Below are 17,722 nucleotides of genomic sequence, written 5' to 3'. Positions count from 1 at the left end.
TTTGAGCTTTTCCTGGTTTGTGCAACTCAATTTCTCATTACTTTCACCAAGTAACTTGTGATAGACTACATATTTTCAAAGTTATTTTATACTAGATTCCCCTAGAAGCACTTAGATGCAATCTTATAGCCTTGGTCCAAACATAGACAAAGAGGTTGAATATCAGCATTAAGGTGACAGTGACTGACCTCAACACGGATGCAGCGTTTGATTGGGTATAACATCATCAAGCAAGATGGAATCAATGAAAATTAGGAGGAAATCTCTCCTCTGGTTGAAGTAATTCCTAACACAAAGGAAGATGGCTATGGTTGTTGAAAATCAGTCATGATCAAACCGAATAATGCATAGTGGGCTGCTTCTTTATTTATTTGTATGCCTGCAATTTACATGTATCTCCATTAGGGCATCATTGCAGGAACTCCTCAAGTTTCTTCAGTTTCTCCTTCAGTGATTGCCTAAACATCATAACACTGAAGTTAAAGATTCTCAATGGTGACTGTACAGTGTTCAAAATGACAATCTTCAGATACTGAAGCAGCTCAAGCCCTAATACTGCAAGGCCCGGACAACACTGATATTGGATTGAGCAGTGGGTTTTGTACCACAGAACTAGCAAGCAATGACCATCTTCAACAAGAGAGAGGCTCCCTTGACATTCAACAGGCTGACCATCGTCAAATATCTCAATATCATTGTGACTGGCCTGAAACATAAGTGGACTAACTACATCAACACTTTGACTAAAACAGCAGGTCAAAGGTTGGGTATTCTGAGTTTACTACCTACTCCCCAAAGTCTGTCCTCCCTCTTTCAAGGTATGGCTCAGCAGTGTGGTAGAATATTCTCTGCTTGCTCGGATGAGTGCAGCAACACCATTCGAGAAATCTGACAGAGTCCATGACTATCATCCCATACACATGCTTCAATTGGCCTGAAAGGGTTAATATGAAGTCTTTGCGTAGCTCTGATGTTACAAGGGAGACAGCCAAACAGACAATCAGACAAACATAATACTGACCAGCTCCACCCAGAGACTGTATATCAGTCTCTGGGAGGAGTTGGTCAATATTATGCTTATATGATTGTCTGTTTGGCTGTCTCCCTTGTAACCTTGACTTAGTTCAGACATAATTTGGATCTATCAGGAGATATAGATACACCTCTTAACAAGTTTAATGTCATGAATCTGTCAAATGTTATGATACTGTGTTCCTTATTTGTTCTGATATAACGTTACACAAATACTTTTTGGTTTTAATCTAATTTTTTGACAAATTCCTATCTTGATGTAATTTCATGCTTCCTTTTGCATTCACAGGAACAGAAGACATTGCTTTGTTTGGGCTCGACTACTTCTCAATGAAAGATTCATGTTTTAATGACACATGCATTATTCTCTTGAATTGAGAAGCACAAAATAAACAAATTAAGCTCATTTCATACTGTAACTTCCTTAATTATTAATTGCAGTATGGGACTCATAACAATACAATCAACTCATGAAAAATAATAGATTAAAACTGAGAATTTGTTCATTTGAATATACATTTATTCAAATAAATATTTGTTCATTTATTCATTTGAATATGGATAATAAAGTGTCTCAGACATTGGGTACTTGGCACTGAATTTCAATGTGGAGAGGAAAGTCTGCATAAAATATTGAGAGCCCTGGTTTTATAGAGGCACAGGTACAAAAACAAGGAAGCTATGCTAAACCTTTTAAAAACATTGGCCAAACTTCAGTGTCCAACTTTGGGTGTAGTTGGAGTTTATTTAAGACAGAGATAGATTGTTTCTTGATTCGTGAGGGGATCAATGGGAGAAGGCTGGAGAATGGGATTGAGGAACATATCGGCACTGATCGAATGGTGGAGCAGATTCAATAGGCTGAATGGCCTAATTCTACTCTGACGTCTTGTTGTCTAATATTTTAGGACCCCAAGACATTGGAAGAGGAGAACTATTAAACCAGGGACATGGGACATCAGTTATGCGGAGAGACATTGTTTTTCTGAGGGAAGAAACTTCATAGAGTTGTTCAAAGTAACAAAAGACATTGAGATGGTGAAGTACCAAAAAAAAAATTGTTTTTGACGGCTGAAACATCAGTAACCAGAGAAGAGAAAAAAAATTAAAGCTATTGACATGACAAGCAAATGTTTTATATGGAAAATTGTTGTATTCTGGAATGAATTGTCTGAAACAGCTTCAGCAGTCAATAATAAAAGCGAATCAGAAAATATGTAAAGGGCCTTCTGAAAGTTGAAGTTCACTACATACCCCAGTTCCCCTTTATCACAACTAAACTAGTCCCACTTGCCTTTGCTTAGCCTCCAAACATTTCTTATTCATGTACCTATCTGAAAGTTGTTTAATGTAGCAACTGTACCTGCATCCATCACTACTTCAGGAACTTCATTCCAAACATGAGCCAATCTCTGTGTAAAAAAGTTGCCCCTCAAGTCCTTTTAAAATCTCTCTTCTCTCACCTTAAAACCAATCCCCCAGTCTTGAAATCCTCCACCTGAGGAAAAGGACACCTGCCATTTACCTTATCTATACCCCTCACGATTTTGTAAACAGCTATAAGGTACCCCTCAACCTCCTCCAGGTTTTCTCTTCATTTTTTTCCAGTGAAAAAAGTCCCAGCCTATCCATCCTCTCCTCAAAACTCAAAGCGTCCATTCTCAGCACCATCCTGGTAAATCTGTTCTGAACTCTCTCCAGCTTAATAATATTCTTCCTATAATAGGGAGACCAGAACTGGGCACAGTGCTCCAGAAGTGTCACCAATATACTGTATAACCGCAATATAATGTCCCAACTCCCATACATAAATGTCTGAGCAACGAAGGCTCAACATGTACACAAATCTCTGAAAGTTGCCACCCAGGTAAATAGTGCGGTAATGAAGGCATATTGCGTGCTAGCTTTTATTGGTAGAGGAATTGAGTTCCGGAGCCCTGAGGTCATGTTGCAGTTGTATAAGACTCTGGTGCGGCCGCATCTGGAGTATTGTGTGCAGTTTTGGTCGCCATACTATAGGAAGGATGTGGAGGCACTGGAACGAGTGCAGAGGAGGTTTACCAGGATGTTGCCTGGTATGGTAGGAAGATCGTATGAGGAAAGGCTGAGGCACTTGGGGCTGTTTTCATTGGAGAAAAGATGGTTTAGGGGTGACTTGATAGAGGTGTACAAGATGATTAGGGGTTTAGATAGGGTTGACCATGAGAACCTTTTTCCACATATGGAGTCAGCTATTACGAGGGGCATAGCTTTAAATTAAGGGGTGGTAGGTATAGGACAGATGTTAGGGGTAGATTCTTTACTCAGCGAGTCGTGAGTTCATGGAATGCCATGCCAGTAACAGTGGTGGACTCACCCTCTTTATGGGCATTTAAACGGGCATTGGATAGGCATATGGAGGATAGTGGGCTAGTGTAGGTTAGGTGGGCTTGGATCGGCGCAACATCGAGGGCCAAAGGGCCTGTACTGCGCTGTATTTTTCTATGTTCTATGTTCTATGTCTGCGAAACATCTTCCTAACCACCCTAACTATAAATGATACAAACTTCAAAGATGGATATATCTAAACCCCTGGGTTTTTCTGTTCTACAACACTGCCCAAGGCTCCACTTTTAAGTATGCCTTGTCTGTGTTTGTTTTATTGGCATAAACAGAAGATTGGCTTGTTAACAGTAACCTCAAAGTGGGCATAAATGGGTCTTAATGTGGTTAGTAAGATGAAATAGATAGATAGGATAGTGAAGAAGGCGTTTGGTATGCTTTCCTTTATTGGTCAGAGTATTGAGTACAGGAGTTGGGAGGTCATGTCGCAGCTGTACAGGACATTGGTTAGGCTACTTTTGGAATATAGTGTGTAATTCTGGTCTCCTTCCTATCGGAAAGATGTTGTGAAACTTGAAAGTGCTCAGAAAGACTTACAAGGATGTTGCCAGTATTGGAGGATTTGAGCTGTGGGAGAGGTTGAATAGCCTGGGGCTGTTTTCCCTGGAGTGTCAGAGGTGGAGGGGTGACCTTATAGAGGTTTACAAAATTATGAGGGGCATGGATAGGGTAAAAAGCAGTCTTTTCCCTGGGGTGGGGGAGTCCAGAACTAGAGGTCATAGGTTTAGAGTGAGAGGGGAAAGATATGGAAGAGACCTAAGGGGCAACTTCTTCATGCAGAGGGTGGTACGTGTTTGGAATGAGCTGCCACAGGATGTGGTGGAGGCTGACACAATTGCAACATCTGGATGAGTATATGAATAGGAAGTGTTGGAGGGATATGGGCCGGGTGCTGGCAGGAGGGACTAGATTGGGTTGGGATATCTGGTCGGCATGGACGGGTTGGACCGAAGGGTCTGTTTCCGTGCTGCACATCTCTATGACTCTATGGCTCTAAATAAGTGGTGTGCCACAGGGATCAGTGCTGTGACCTCAACTGTTTCCCATTTATATAAATGACTTGGATGAAGGTACAGAAGAGGCAAATAGAATTTTGTTAAGCAAGGGGTGGGAAGGAACATAGATTGTGGGTTAGAATCCCATTAGCCACAATCTTATTGAACGGTGGAGCAAGCTTGAGAGGCTGAAAAGCCTGCTCTTGCTCCTAATTTGTGTGATCCTATGTATGGTAGAGATGCCTGCACAAGCCCAACATTACCCACCTAATGCAATCAGAGATTCATAGGGTCATACAGCCCAAAATCAGGCCCTTCAGCCCAAATCATCCATGCTGACCAGGTTTCTAATACTGAACTGGTCCCATTTGCCAGCAATTGGCCCATATCGCTCCCAAACCTGTCCTATTCATGTACCTGCCCAAATGTCTGAGATATTGTCATTGTACCCGCCTCTACCACTTCCTCTGGCAACTCGTTCCATACACACTACAGTCTGTGTGAAAATTTAGATCCTCAGGTTCCTTTTAAATCTTTCCCTTCTCACATTAAACCCATGTCCTCTAGCTTTGGATTATGGAGAAAAGACCTTGACAATTCATCTTATCTATGCCACACATGATTTACAAACCTTGATAAGGTTACCCCACAGCCTCCTTAGCTCCAGAGAAAGAAATCTCAGCCTATCCTTATAACCCAAACATTCCAGTGTCAGTACACACTTGTGAATCTTTTATTGAACTTTTTTCACTTTAATAACATCCTTCTTATAATACACAAAAGAGAATGGAAGCTACATCTCTAGAGCACCTTTCAGATGTTGATGTCTTCCCAAAGTGCATCACAACCAAGAAATTCCGATTAAGCTGTTGTCACTCTTCCAAAGGAAAACACAGCAGTCAGTGTGTATACAGTAAGATCATACAAGCAATGAATAAAAACAATTATTAGACTTTAAATTTTTAAATTATTAGTTGTGAAATAAATGGTTGACCCAAGTAATGGAAGAGCTCCCTAGCTCTTTTTCAAATAATGCTGTGTCATTTCTTGTGAATACTGTGTCATCTGCTGTGAACAGGCAGGTAGGATGTCAGATCAGATGAACATATCAGATAATGCAGCAGATCCTTCTGTGGTCTTAGTAAAATAGATTTGAATCAACAGACTTTTATCCACTAACATTGCAAAATACTTTTGCAAAACACCAAGAGAAATGCACACACAGAAATAAACGAGGAGCAGGTGGAGGTCATTTGGTTCCTCTATCCTGCATTGCCCTTTAATAAGATCATGAATGACTTGATAGTTGCCTCAAATCCACATCCTAGCCTAGCCAGGTAACCTTTGATGCTTTTGTTTATCAATAATCTATCTACCTTTGTCTTATACTTTGTTAATCTGTGCCCTAACCAAGCATAGGTTTACACGTAAAAGCACGCAGCTTCCTTTAGGTTGTTACAGTTAGAAATAAATGACTCCTTTCAAGTCTGGATATGTTGCACAGTCAGGGCAAGGGCTTGAATTAAGAGTGTCCTGCCGAGAACTCACTGTGTAACTGGGACAGCTGCACTAATCCACCCTTTGCAGTTCACTACACTGACCCGATTACAGTTCTGATTCTCAGTATAACTGAACCAGAAATGTAATCCTTTACAAGTACAATGCTTGCACTCTGCTGCAATGACTGCTGCAGAATTTCTCAAGACATGTAAATCCACAATCATTGGATAGATAATCAAAGCTTTCATCGTCTGTTGGATGAGGGTTGTACCACGCAAAAAAGAAAAATTAGGAAGATTGCAAATCTATCCTGCATTAGGTAATTTTGTCATAGTGAATAATACAGGTGAATTTTTGAGGTACTTTGTACAATGTAATAACTGTTTTTAGATACAAATGTTGGTACTGTAACGTGCCAATGCTTAGCACTGTTAAAATCAAACATTAAATTTAAATATAAAGAAAAATTGCTGGTGCATTCTCCATGCCAATGCCTCTATGATCAGAGTCTGTTTGCAACAATTCAGCATCCTCTATGAGGATAAGTTGTTGTTCCCCTGAGATTTGGTATTCTTGTGATCCAGTTCTGATAAGCGCAAGACAAAAAAAAAAATCTGCTTCCTTCACACATTTTTTGCACCTTTTCTTCTCAATAATACTCAAGTTTTATATGACCGAGTGACTGTTCCTAGCATTAATCCAGCAGATAACTGAAAATTCAGCTTGGTTCCACTACCCAGAAAAAGAGTCCTCTACCACCTAGAAGGACAAAGGCAACAGGCACACTATCTGCAAGTTCCCTGACAAGTCACACATCATCCTGACGTGGAACTGTGTTGGCTGTTCCTACACTTTCAAGTGGCTCAAACTCTTTGAATTCCCTTCCTTTTAACACTGCGGCGCAAACATTTCACAGACTACACTGAGCATGAAGTCCATACTGTGCCAACGTTATTCAAAGCCCATAAATATTGAATGAAAGGACTGCGAGATCTGTTTCCACATTGTAACTTCTGAGTATCTCTATGAGAGGTCTCCCTCTATGAAGCATTTTTAAACACATTTACATAGGAAATCATAATCATGCAAGTTTAACTTCTGTTTCTAGGCTGATTGTTTTCTCTTCATTTAGCATTTTAAGCACAAGAATGTGGCTGCCAATCTTTCAGTGCTGGTTGGCCACCTATCTAACACTCTACCCACCCCAGCACAAGCCTATCCATCATCTTTAATGATTCAGGAGTCTGTCAAGAGTCACTTACAGTCTCTCAATACCAGAATCTCCAGCTTCCGGCCCCCCTAGTGTCTGGGTGCTGACCGAAAGAATAAGGTACAGCACCCAGTGTCTTTCAAATCCACTTCTCAAGAGCAAAGTGCAAGTACCTTTAAAATTGGGTCTAATTCTGGCATCATATCCTGATGTCCGTCCCATCAATTTGTCCAAAAAGTCAGATGGAGACATTGCCGGAGCACGGGATCGAGAGCCTTCTATTTCTTTAGTTGTCACCAAGCTGAAAGCAAACACATAAATATGGTATAAATAAGCACACTAGCAACAAGGCATAAAAATATCACAAATACCAATTTGTCTATAGAATTTAGGAATCTGGAAAGAAAAGTTAAAGATTTCAGTTGTCCAAGATAAAGTCACGTTTGCGAGTGGGGTTAAGATTTCAAGTATCAAAGATTAAAGCCTTGCTTTTCTGGTTTAAGAGGATTTTCAGGAGTTGATGAACATGTACGTCTCATTCCACATCATTACCAAACTAGACACAGCCAACTGCACAAGCAATGAGAAAAGAGAAAGAGAATAAAAGAATGAAAAGTGTTGCATATTGGAAAACATTTTGATATTCTTTTGAAGTCCAGTCACTGTTGTGAGTTCAGTGCAGTTCAGCTGATAGCTTGGTGAATTAAATCAAAGTAATACCCATTAGGATAGCCCAGATTGCATTCCCAGTGTGTGCTGAGTTCATGCAATTTCAAATAGTAATTACAGGAGGATTGGTACAGTTGTCCTTAGAACCTTGGAGTTATTATATAGAAAATAATACCTTTGCTATTTGGCAACTTCTTCTGGTACTTGTATGGGTTGCAACCTGGCTGCAGTTTCTCCTTTCCTTCCTCACTGGTCAACATTCATAACATTCATATTATATTCAGTCACCATAAGTGACTAAATCCTGAAGCCAGTTCCCTGACCTTATTTCAAATCTTTCAGGTTCCATTGTTAGGGATGATGAGCCAACGTGCCTCAAACAAGACCTTTGGAAGACAACATGGTGAGAGGGGAGACTCCCTTTGGTGGGTGGTTCAAACTATATCTCTAACCTTCATAGGGACCTAGCAAAGTTAGACTTCTTAAAACTATGCCAGTCACAACTAAAACAAAAACTAAAAACAACATCAGAATGAGATCATGGTCAAGGCACCTTAAAATCTCATTTATTTTTTAAAATCATTTGTAGATTGTGCAGTTGTAGTCAGATCTGACTTGCTCCAGATCACCCAACTAAGGAGTTCTGGGTTTCATCAGACTTTTAAAAACTTGGTGAAATTGGCATGTAGAGTCTAAAACTAAGGTTCATTATTGTATATGAAAAAAATACCATGGACTCTGGAAACTGTATTCAAAAACAGAAAATACCCAATGGCATCTGTAAAGAGGGAACAGTGTTAATATTTCATGTCTGTGACCTTTCATCAGAACTATTCATTAACATAGGTAATAAATCCAAAAAGAAATTCAGAGGATACATTTTTAGCCAGAAGGTGACTAAAATGTGGCATTCACTAACACAAAGAGTCATTGAGGCAACCAGCAGGGATGCAGCTGAGGGGAAGCAAATGTAGGAGAAATGCATCGAAGGATATACAGATAGAATTTGTTGAAGTACTGTGGGAGGGCGATAACTATTAGATTAAACAGGATGAGCTAAATGACTTGTTGCTGAGCTCTAAATTCTAAGTGTAAAGTGGACACAAAATCATCCCTCAGTGCCTTTCTACAGAGATCAATACCAAAGGGAAATGGAGTATTCCTAGCTCTCCTGGATGGAGCATTGGCACCATCAAGGTAAAAGCAATTCTCCTCATCAGCAGAACAATGTCTGAATTCAACATCCACTATTGAGTACTAATGTGTTCAATTATACCGAATACAACTTATCCTTCCACCATTGACATACAATGACAGCAGTACGATAACTCTCTGAGATTTACTATAGATTGCATCAATATCATTTTCTAGTCTCTATCACCAAAAAACACAAGAACAGCAATATCATCATGTCAACTGGACATATTCCACCACTCACTCAGTGTCATAGAGATGTACAGCACAGAAACAGATCCTTTGGTCCAACTCATCCATGCCAACCAGATATCCCAAATTAATCTAGTCCCATAAGCCAACATTTGGCCCATATCCCTCTAAACCCTTCTTATTCATGCACCCATCCAGATGCCTTTTAAATGATGTAATTGTACCCACGCGACCATCTCCTGTGGCAGCTCGTTCCATACATGCATCACCCTCTGCATGAAAAAGTTGCCCCTTAGGTCCCTTTTAAATTTTTCCCCTCTCACCTTAAACTCATACTATCTAATTTTGGACTCCCCCACCAGGGGAAAAGACCTTGTCACCCTATCCATGCCCTTTATTATTTTATAACTGTTATGATATGGGGTAGACCCCTCTGCCACTTTAAACCCGACACACAGAGAAGCTCATCTCACACCATAATCTGTTAAATTTTAAGAGGCAAAGAACTATCCAAGAGGTCACTTTTAAAGCAAAAATTACTGATTTTATATCTTAACAACTATTTACAATTTCTTTCTCTTAAACCTATTTTTACCTTCCCATTCTACAATACTGGTCCAATAAAACCCCAATCAGGATTTACAAAACAAAACTCAAATTTCAAAAGCAGACAGATTTTCCTCTGTCATCTTTTCTTCAGTATTCTGCTTCATCGGTCTTTCATATGAACTGGTACCTTTCAGAGACCTATTCAGATAGCAATCTATACATATTGGTTTTCTGGGCAGTTCTCCCTCCAACTGTTCAAAATATATGATTTTATACCCCGAAACATCAAATAATTTCATTGGCTTGATGTTGTCAAAATACTAAATTCATATTTGATTGGATTTTGGTATCTGGGGCATAATCTAAACTGATTGGCTGAATTTGAGTTTGTTTTTGTATCATGGTAACACATCTCCAGCTATTTGTTCCACCCACTGTTACCTTTTAAAATCTTTCAGAACACTTTGTGCCAGCCAGAAATTTCTGTATCTTATAAATACAGTACATGTCTACAACTTCATAATAATAACCCTCTATAATGTCACCCCTCAGCCTCCGACCCTCCAGAGAAAGCAGCCCCAGCCAATTCAGCCTCTCCCATTTGCTCTAACCCTCCTCTGAACCCTCTCAACATCTTTCCTATAGCAGGGATACCAGATTTAAATGCAATATTCCAAAAGTGGCCAAACCAATGTCTGATACAGCTGCAACATGACTTCCCAACCCCTATACTCAATGCACTGACCAAGAAAGGCAAGCATAAGAAACACCTTCTTCACTACCCTATCTACCTGCAACTCTACTTTCAAGGAAATATGAACCTGCATTCCAAGGTCTCATTGTTCAGCGACACTCCCCAGGACCCTACCATAAGCCTCAGGCGACTGAGTGTGTGGAGTTTGCACGTTCTCCCCGTGTCTGCGTGGGTTTCCTCCGGGTGCTCCGGTTTCCTCCCACAGTCCAAAGATGTGCAGGTTAGGTGAATTGGCCATGCTAAATTGCCCGTAGTGTTAGATGAGGGGGTAAATGTAGGGGAATGGGTCTGGGTGGGTTACGCTTCGGCGGGTCGGTGTGGACTTGTTGGGCCGAAGGGCCTGTTTCCACACTGTAAGTAATCTAATCTAAAAGTCCTTCCCTGATTTGCCTTACCAAACTACAACACCTCACATTATTCTAAATTAAATTCCATCTGCCACCCCTCAGCCCACTGGATTATTTTGTTAAAGGCAAAATACTAGAGATGCTAGAAATAAAAGCAGAAGGTATTGGCCAAACTCCTGAGGTCTGGCAGCTGCTAGGGAGAGAGAAGCAGCTAACACTTTGAGTCCAATGGCTTTTCTTTGGAACTGAAGTCACATACAGGCCAGATGTCAATTCTGGAGCAGACTTGAACTCTGCTTATTTCTCCACAGCTGCTGCCAGACCCCATGAGTATCTCTAACACTCCCTGTTTTTATTTCTCGTCATCCCTTCGACTGTCACTGAGTTAAATATCCTGGACTTTTCTACCTACCATCATTGCAGAAGCATCATCATTACAAGAATTACAGCAATTGAAAAAGCAGACCCTCCACTGTAATTAAGGATGAATAATAAATGCAAACCTTTTCAATGTTTTAAACAGATGCTTAAAATTGCTGCATTATGTAAAGAGTTTGGTTATTAATTTTAATGGGTACAAACCTATGGGGTAGGACTATGTTCCAAATTATAATTCCAGAGCTGGAAAATCCATCCCATAAAAGCTCCTCCCATAAATAAACCAATAGAAAAGTTTGCATTTTTAAAGCACCCATCACAACCATGAGTTAGCTCAATGTTTTTTAATATTTTATGAATCATTTTTATGTTGCAACGTATGAGACACAACAATTTCCTATTTTTCCCTGGGATGTGGGCATTTATTGCCTATCGCTAATTGCCTTGAGCTGCTAATCCATTTCAGAAGACAGTGATGAGACAGCCACACTGTTGTTGGTTTGAAATCACATGAGGCAGAGACTCTTTCCAAGTTATTGAATGAAATTTTATTTTAAAAAATAGTCTCGTGGTTACCATTCCTGAGATTTGTGTTCAATTCCAGATTTTATTAACTGCATTTAAATACCACTATCTGCTGTGGTAGGATTTGAATCCTCAAAGTTTTAAGCCTGGATCTCTGTATTACTAGCCCAGTCACACTAGTATCATTCCCACTACTGTCTGTGCGAGATCCTGCAAATCCACTGGGAAGACAGACACATCAACACCAGCGGCCTCTACCAGGCCAACATCCCCAGCATCGAGGCACTGACCCCTTAATCGGCTGCGAAGGGCTGGGCATGTCATCCGCATGACTGACACGTGACTCCCTAAGTGGGTGGTCTATTCCCAGCTCCGAAACAGCAGGCGAGCCCCAGGTAGACAGAGAAAACAATTCAGGTATTCCCTCAGCCTCACTGGCAAAATGCAGCATTCCTACAGACACCTAGAAATCATTGGGACACGACCATCCAAAGTGGAGCGGGAGCATCCGGAACGGCATTCAGCACCGCGAGACTTGCCATCGGGAAAAAGCAGAAGCCAGGGGGCAATGGTGTAAGGTGTGCGCTGTCACATTAATGCCCATCCCCACCCCTTCCCACACCACTTTCTGTCCCAAGTGTAACAGAGCCTGCAGTCACCACATAGGTCTGTACTGCTACCTGTAGACTCACCCTGAGAGTGGAAGAGAGTCATCCTTGTCTGCAAGGGACTGCCAATGATGATGATTTTCCCTAAAATGGACTTGCATAAAGCAAGATCCCAAAACCAGCAACAATTCAGATCAAGACGTCCAGGTGAATTGTTTGGTGACATAGGCTGGGGGACAAATATTCAACTACAACACTTAGGAGAACTGCCCTCCTTTCATTTAGAATAACATTATCAGGAATTTGAAATTGGGCTTGACCAGCCTTATATGCACCTGATAATATAGAACTGTGTACCTCACATACATATGTCAATTATAACAAATGCACCTCTCTGAACATTGTTAAAAGAGACTAGCAAGGATTTTAAGATAAAGACAAGAAATAGAAATTAATTGGAAATTTTCACATTGATAGACTGACGATGAATATTATGGTTAATTAATAATATTTACGCATCAATGAATCTTTTAATTTTTAAATAGCTTTGCTCTTTGATTCCTTGCCTTGCTCCTTGCCTTGTTTCGCCACTCAAACAGAAATCTTCCAGTCCAATTAAAGGATTTATTTAAATATTGAATTTGTATTTAAAGAGTTTGAAGGAGAGAGAAGTTTATTGATGGCGCTCATTTCTCAGTATAATATCCTTGAAGTGACTTTAGTCCGTCTAATTGATTCATTCCATCGATTTTTTTATTTATTTGTCTCTTCTTTTAATGTCCAAATCTGCCTGTTCAAATCTTTCAGCATTTAGTGCGTTCTCAGTCTATACTATAGACATTTATTGTCTTGGCAGTTCAGTGAGTTACAAAACACACAGATCGCGTCATCCCAGATTTGGTTTTGGAAAAACATAAGAAATAAGTGTTGGAGTGGGCTCCTACACAAAATAAAGTGTGCAGTGTTCTAGGTTCATTAATAGGGCTACAGAGTAGAGGAGCAAAGAGACATATATAAACAGAAATTGAGGGAGAAACCCAGTTCTGAAAAAAGGTCACTGGACTTGGAATATTAACTCTGTTTCTCTCCACAGATGTTGCCAGACCTGTTGACTTTCTCCAGAAGTTACACATTTTTGCATGTTTCAGGTCTCCAGCATCCACAGTTCTTTGTTTTATATTGAAGGTTATATTGAGCTTGCATGAGACACCAGATCAGCAAAGGATGAGGAATTTTCCTGGGAACCGGTGAGCTTCACATCTTTTGGCAAAATAATACAACACTTCTGCTTCGTTTTGCCTAAAGCTTTGAAATAGGTATGACAATTGTTGTGAAGATTCTCTCCTGTTTTCATGGCTGCACCCATTCTGTAAAGGTGTCCTCAATAAACACATGTATTTCTGCTCCACAATGAAGCATTCTGATTCCTCAGCATCCCATTGACATCCCATCCTCTGTGACTAAGTTTCATGGTGACTTTGCCACAAACCTGAAGATCTGTGCCTCCTGGACCATAGAGTTTTATGTTAGTTGGTCTGACTTTCACTTCTCAAACATGGCAAGCTGTCCGCATTAAAACAAATGTTCCTGTGTCAATTACCGATTCTGCTTCAAAGCTTAAAGATTCAAAATCTGCATTGACTGTCTTTGGGCACCCCTACGAATGCTGTCTTCAACTTTCATTCTGCAACATTATTTCTTTGAATTCTCTCATTATTACATAATTTCCATTCCTCAGGAAATTTTCCTTTTGACTTACCTTTGACTTTCTGGTGGCAAATATGCTCCTAACTTACAATAGTTCTTTAAAAGGACTTGGCCTGAAGACTCTTGGCTGAGGGTATCTCTAGAGAATGGACTCTTGCAGTTCTCAGAGCCAGGGGTCCTGGGACATCTTGCAGTAGCCCTGAAGCCGTGTTTGAAGACTCGTTGTTTAGAAGATGAACTCTATTTATGTAATTTCATTTTATTCTTTTTTATGACTCAAAATGGTGCTGGATTGTGCTGACAAAATCTTTTCATTGTATCTTTGTAAATAAATGTGACAATAAATAGACAACTCAGGTAACAACTCCCTCTGTGAGACATTCATCATCCTAGTTCTGCTTGTAGCATAGAACCTGACATGGTTGAGATTGATTCCTGCTATTTATGCACTTTGGAAATATTCTACATAGTGACAATGGCATCATGAGGCCTATTTATTTGATGTTTCAGAGGAATCTCTTAAAGTACTGGCAGATTTAGAATCTTGACTGTGTAGTGAATTGTTCAAATATTTCATCTTGCTTGAATCAAGTAAATCTTGTGAGTACTCATCCTCACACAATGATTATTCATTCTCCAATTAATTCATTCTTCAAAGCTCTGTACCTGCAATATCCTGCCAGATGACATTTATCATATTTCAGGAAAGCATTTGATAAGGTTCCCCATAGTAGGCTATTGCAGAAAATGTGGAGGCATGGGATTAAGGGTGATTTAGCAGTTTGGATTAGAAATTGGCTATCTGTAAGAAGATAGAGGGTGGTGATTGATGGGGAATGTTCATCCTAAAGTTCAGTTACTAATGGTGTACCACAAGGATCTGTTTTGGGGCCACCACTGTTTGTCATTTCTAAAATAAACCTAGATGAGAATATAGAAGGATGGGTTAGTAAGTTTGCGGATGACACTAAAGTCGGTGGAGTTGTGGATAGTGCAGAAGAATGTTGCAGGTTACAGAGGATATAGATAAGCTGCAGAGCGAGGCTGAGAGATGGCAAATGGAGTTTAATGTGGAAAAGTGTCATGTGATTCACTTTGGAAGGAGTCACAGAAATGCAGAGTACTGGGCTAATGGTAAGATTCTTGATAATGTGGATGAACAGAGAGATCTTGGTGTCCATGTGCATAGATCTCTGAAAGTTGCCACCCAGGTTGATAGGGTTGTTAAGAAGGCATATGGTGTGTTAGCTTTTATTGGTAGAGGCATTAGGTTTTGGAGCCACAAGGTCATGTTGGTGTATTGCGTATAGTTCTAGTCACTGCATTATAGGAAGGATGTGGAAGCTTTGGAAAGGGTGCAGAGGAGATTTACTGGGATGTTGCCTGTTATGGAGGGAAGGTCTTACGAGGAAAGGCTGAGGGACTTGAGGCTGTTTTCGTTAGAGAGAATAAGGTTGAGAGGTGACTTAATAGAGGCATACAAGACAATCAGATGGTTAGATAGGGTGAACAGAGAGAGCCTTTTTCCTCACATGGTGATGGCTAGCACAAGGGGGCATAACTTTAAATTGAGGGGTGATAGATATAGGACAGATGTAGAGGTAGGTTCTTTACTCAGAGAGTAGTAGGGGCATGGGAATGCCTTTTTCTGCAACAGTAGTGGAATCGCCAACATTAAGGGCATTTAAATGGTCATTGGATAAACTTATGGATGATAATGGAGTAGTGTAAGTTAGATGAGCTTTAGATTGGCACAACATGTCGGCACAACATTGAGGACCAAAGGGCCTGTACTGCACTGCAATATCTTATCTGTTAAAAAAGATTGATTCTCCCAGATGCTGATTAAATCCCATCACTAGTGTTCCATCACTAAATTTCCTTTGGCTGTAAAGAGTGCATCAAAAGCCTTACTCAATGTGTCATACTCTGGAGTGCTTTCTTCCACATGTTGTTTTACCCGGACATCATCAGTTATTGGATCTACAGAGTATAGATACATGCTAACTCCTGCTCCTTTGTATGCAGACCCGAAGCTGATCAATTGCACTGAAACAATCACTTCCAGAGCTCGTACTTCTGACTTCACTGTGAACCTTCTATCATTCCAAAAGGCTGAGGTAATGGTGAGATTTGTAATAGATCTGCCCTCCCACAGATTAATATGCCTGACTGAGTACTTATGATGCTGCCTGGCTTGCTGTGTTCTTCCAGCCGCCTGCCTGTCTCTTTTGCTACTAATGTGCTCTGATTCTGCCATTTTACTCTCAGGAGTATTAATGCATCATGGCTTGGCTGCGAAGATTTCTGAGGTTTCTTTTCCTGCCCTTTGAAGACCCCCCTGCTCTGTGGCTCTGCATTCAAGATGTTCTGAGATTCTTTCACAGCCCCTGGAGTCCTCTCCTTTTCCAACTTTTTATTATCAAAGTGTTCTGAAGTCCTGTCCTGCCTTTGGAGTTTTTCCTTTTTGGCTACATCCCTTTTGCTTCCATTTTAGATCCCGGCTCTGTTTTCTTTTAACACCAGCTGTTACCATCTTGTGCTGGATGCCTCGGCAACTGAAGGGAAAATTGCCAATGGTGGAGCAATTGTCTCTGGGGATACCCAATGGGCCAGAATTACAGCAGCACAAATGTCTTGGAGGTGGAAGAGAGATAAGAAAGTGTAGAACAATGGAGTGATTTGGAATCAAGGGTGTGTACCTTAAAGTCAACACATAACTCGGAGCCAATCTAATTCAGTGAACACTGGTGGGATAGTGTAGCTGGACATGTTACAAAGTATGTCCTGGGTGACTGAGTTTGGGATGACCTCAGGTTTCTAGAGAGTAGAATGTGGGAGATCAATCCAAATACAACAGAATAATTGAGGCTTGATGTTATAAAGATATGAATGGTGGTGTTGTCCATGCTTTGGACTCTTCAACCAGTTAATGTATTTACCCAATCACTCTTGTTGGTGAGGTGGACAAAGGGCCTCTGAATTTGATTTCTAATTCAACTTGATTTTACAGACAAACTTTTCCTTCTGAAAAGCCACCATGTGATTATTTCTCAAATTCCCACCATATTTACTCTCTATCTAGCTATCTGACAAAGGATATTGGCAACAGTGATCCATGTGTCTGGACTGGGCTGTTGGAAGCTCTTCCTTCTCCGGTATAGGGCTAGCTCACTTCCATGAAACTGAGCCCCACAGGTCAGGGCAGATCTTCTTCTGGGTCTTTTTGTGTGGTCGCATAATCCTCTGCCATAGTCATACTGTGAGCTTTCGCTGAGGGGATAGCTTCCAGGTGTGAGCTATTATCCGCCTTATCCTTGACTTTCCTGAACATTCTGTGACTTTTGGCCCAAGCGGTCATGAGTGGGGGTAAAACATCCAATGGTGTTGCACCACCCTTCACTGTTGCCATGCTGAGAAGGTATGAAGTGCACATCCTCAGTTACTGACTGGAAGTCAAGTTGCCAGAAAGTCTGATTGATACAGCTGTTGGCTACTATCTCATTTACTTGGGCCAATTTTCTCTGGATTTCTCCATCTGTGGGCTAATTTAGAATGCCCAATTTTACTGCCATCGTCACGTGACCAGAATGGCTTAGCAAGGAGTGAAGCCAAGTGATGTTGTGCAGGTGGAGAGTGAAAGTCTTAGAGGTGGAATGAATATGTGGACAGACGCTCAT

General features: G+C 40.7%; 1 protein-coding gene and 1 long non-coding RNA gene across 3 annotated transcripts in view; one reads left to right on the top strand and one right to left on the bottom strand.

The window, feature by feature from the left end:
• Positions 1-1,424, top strand: part of LOC148152002 (uncharacterized) — a 333,843-nt gene extending 332,419 nt beyond the window's left edge. Inside the window, exon 4 of the long non-coding RNA XR_015751022.1 lies at positions 1,322-1,424. This is a non-coding gene — a long non-coding RNA (uncharacterized LOC148152002). The remainder of the gene's footprint in view (positions 1-1,321) is intronic.
• Positions 1-17,722, bottom strand: part of glra3 (glycine receptor, alpha 3) — a 223,113-nt gene that overhangs the window by 131,923 nt on the left and 73,468 nt on the right. For both annotated transcript variants that reach the window (XM_043704625.2, XM_043704642.2), the window contains exon 2: positions 7,293-7,420. In XM_043704625.2, coding sequence (XP_043560560.2) covers positions 7,293-7,420 — 128 coding nt within the window. The remainder of the gene's footprint in view (positions 1-7,292; positions 7,421-17,722) is intronic.

The sequence above is a fragment of the Chiloscyllium plagiosum genome, unplaced genomic scaffold, assembly GCF_037043375.1.
Source record: "Chiloscyllium plagiosum isolate Xiang-an unplaced genomic scaffold, Cpla_swu_hap1 HiC_scaffold_2, whole genome shotgun sequence".
NCBI classification, from domain to species: Eukaryota; Metazoa; Chordata; class Chondrichthyes; order Orectolobiformes; family Hemiscylliidae; genus Chiloscyllium; species Chiloscyllium plagiosum.
This window is presented reverse-complemented; position numbering and strand designations above follow the sequence as displayed.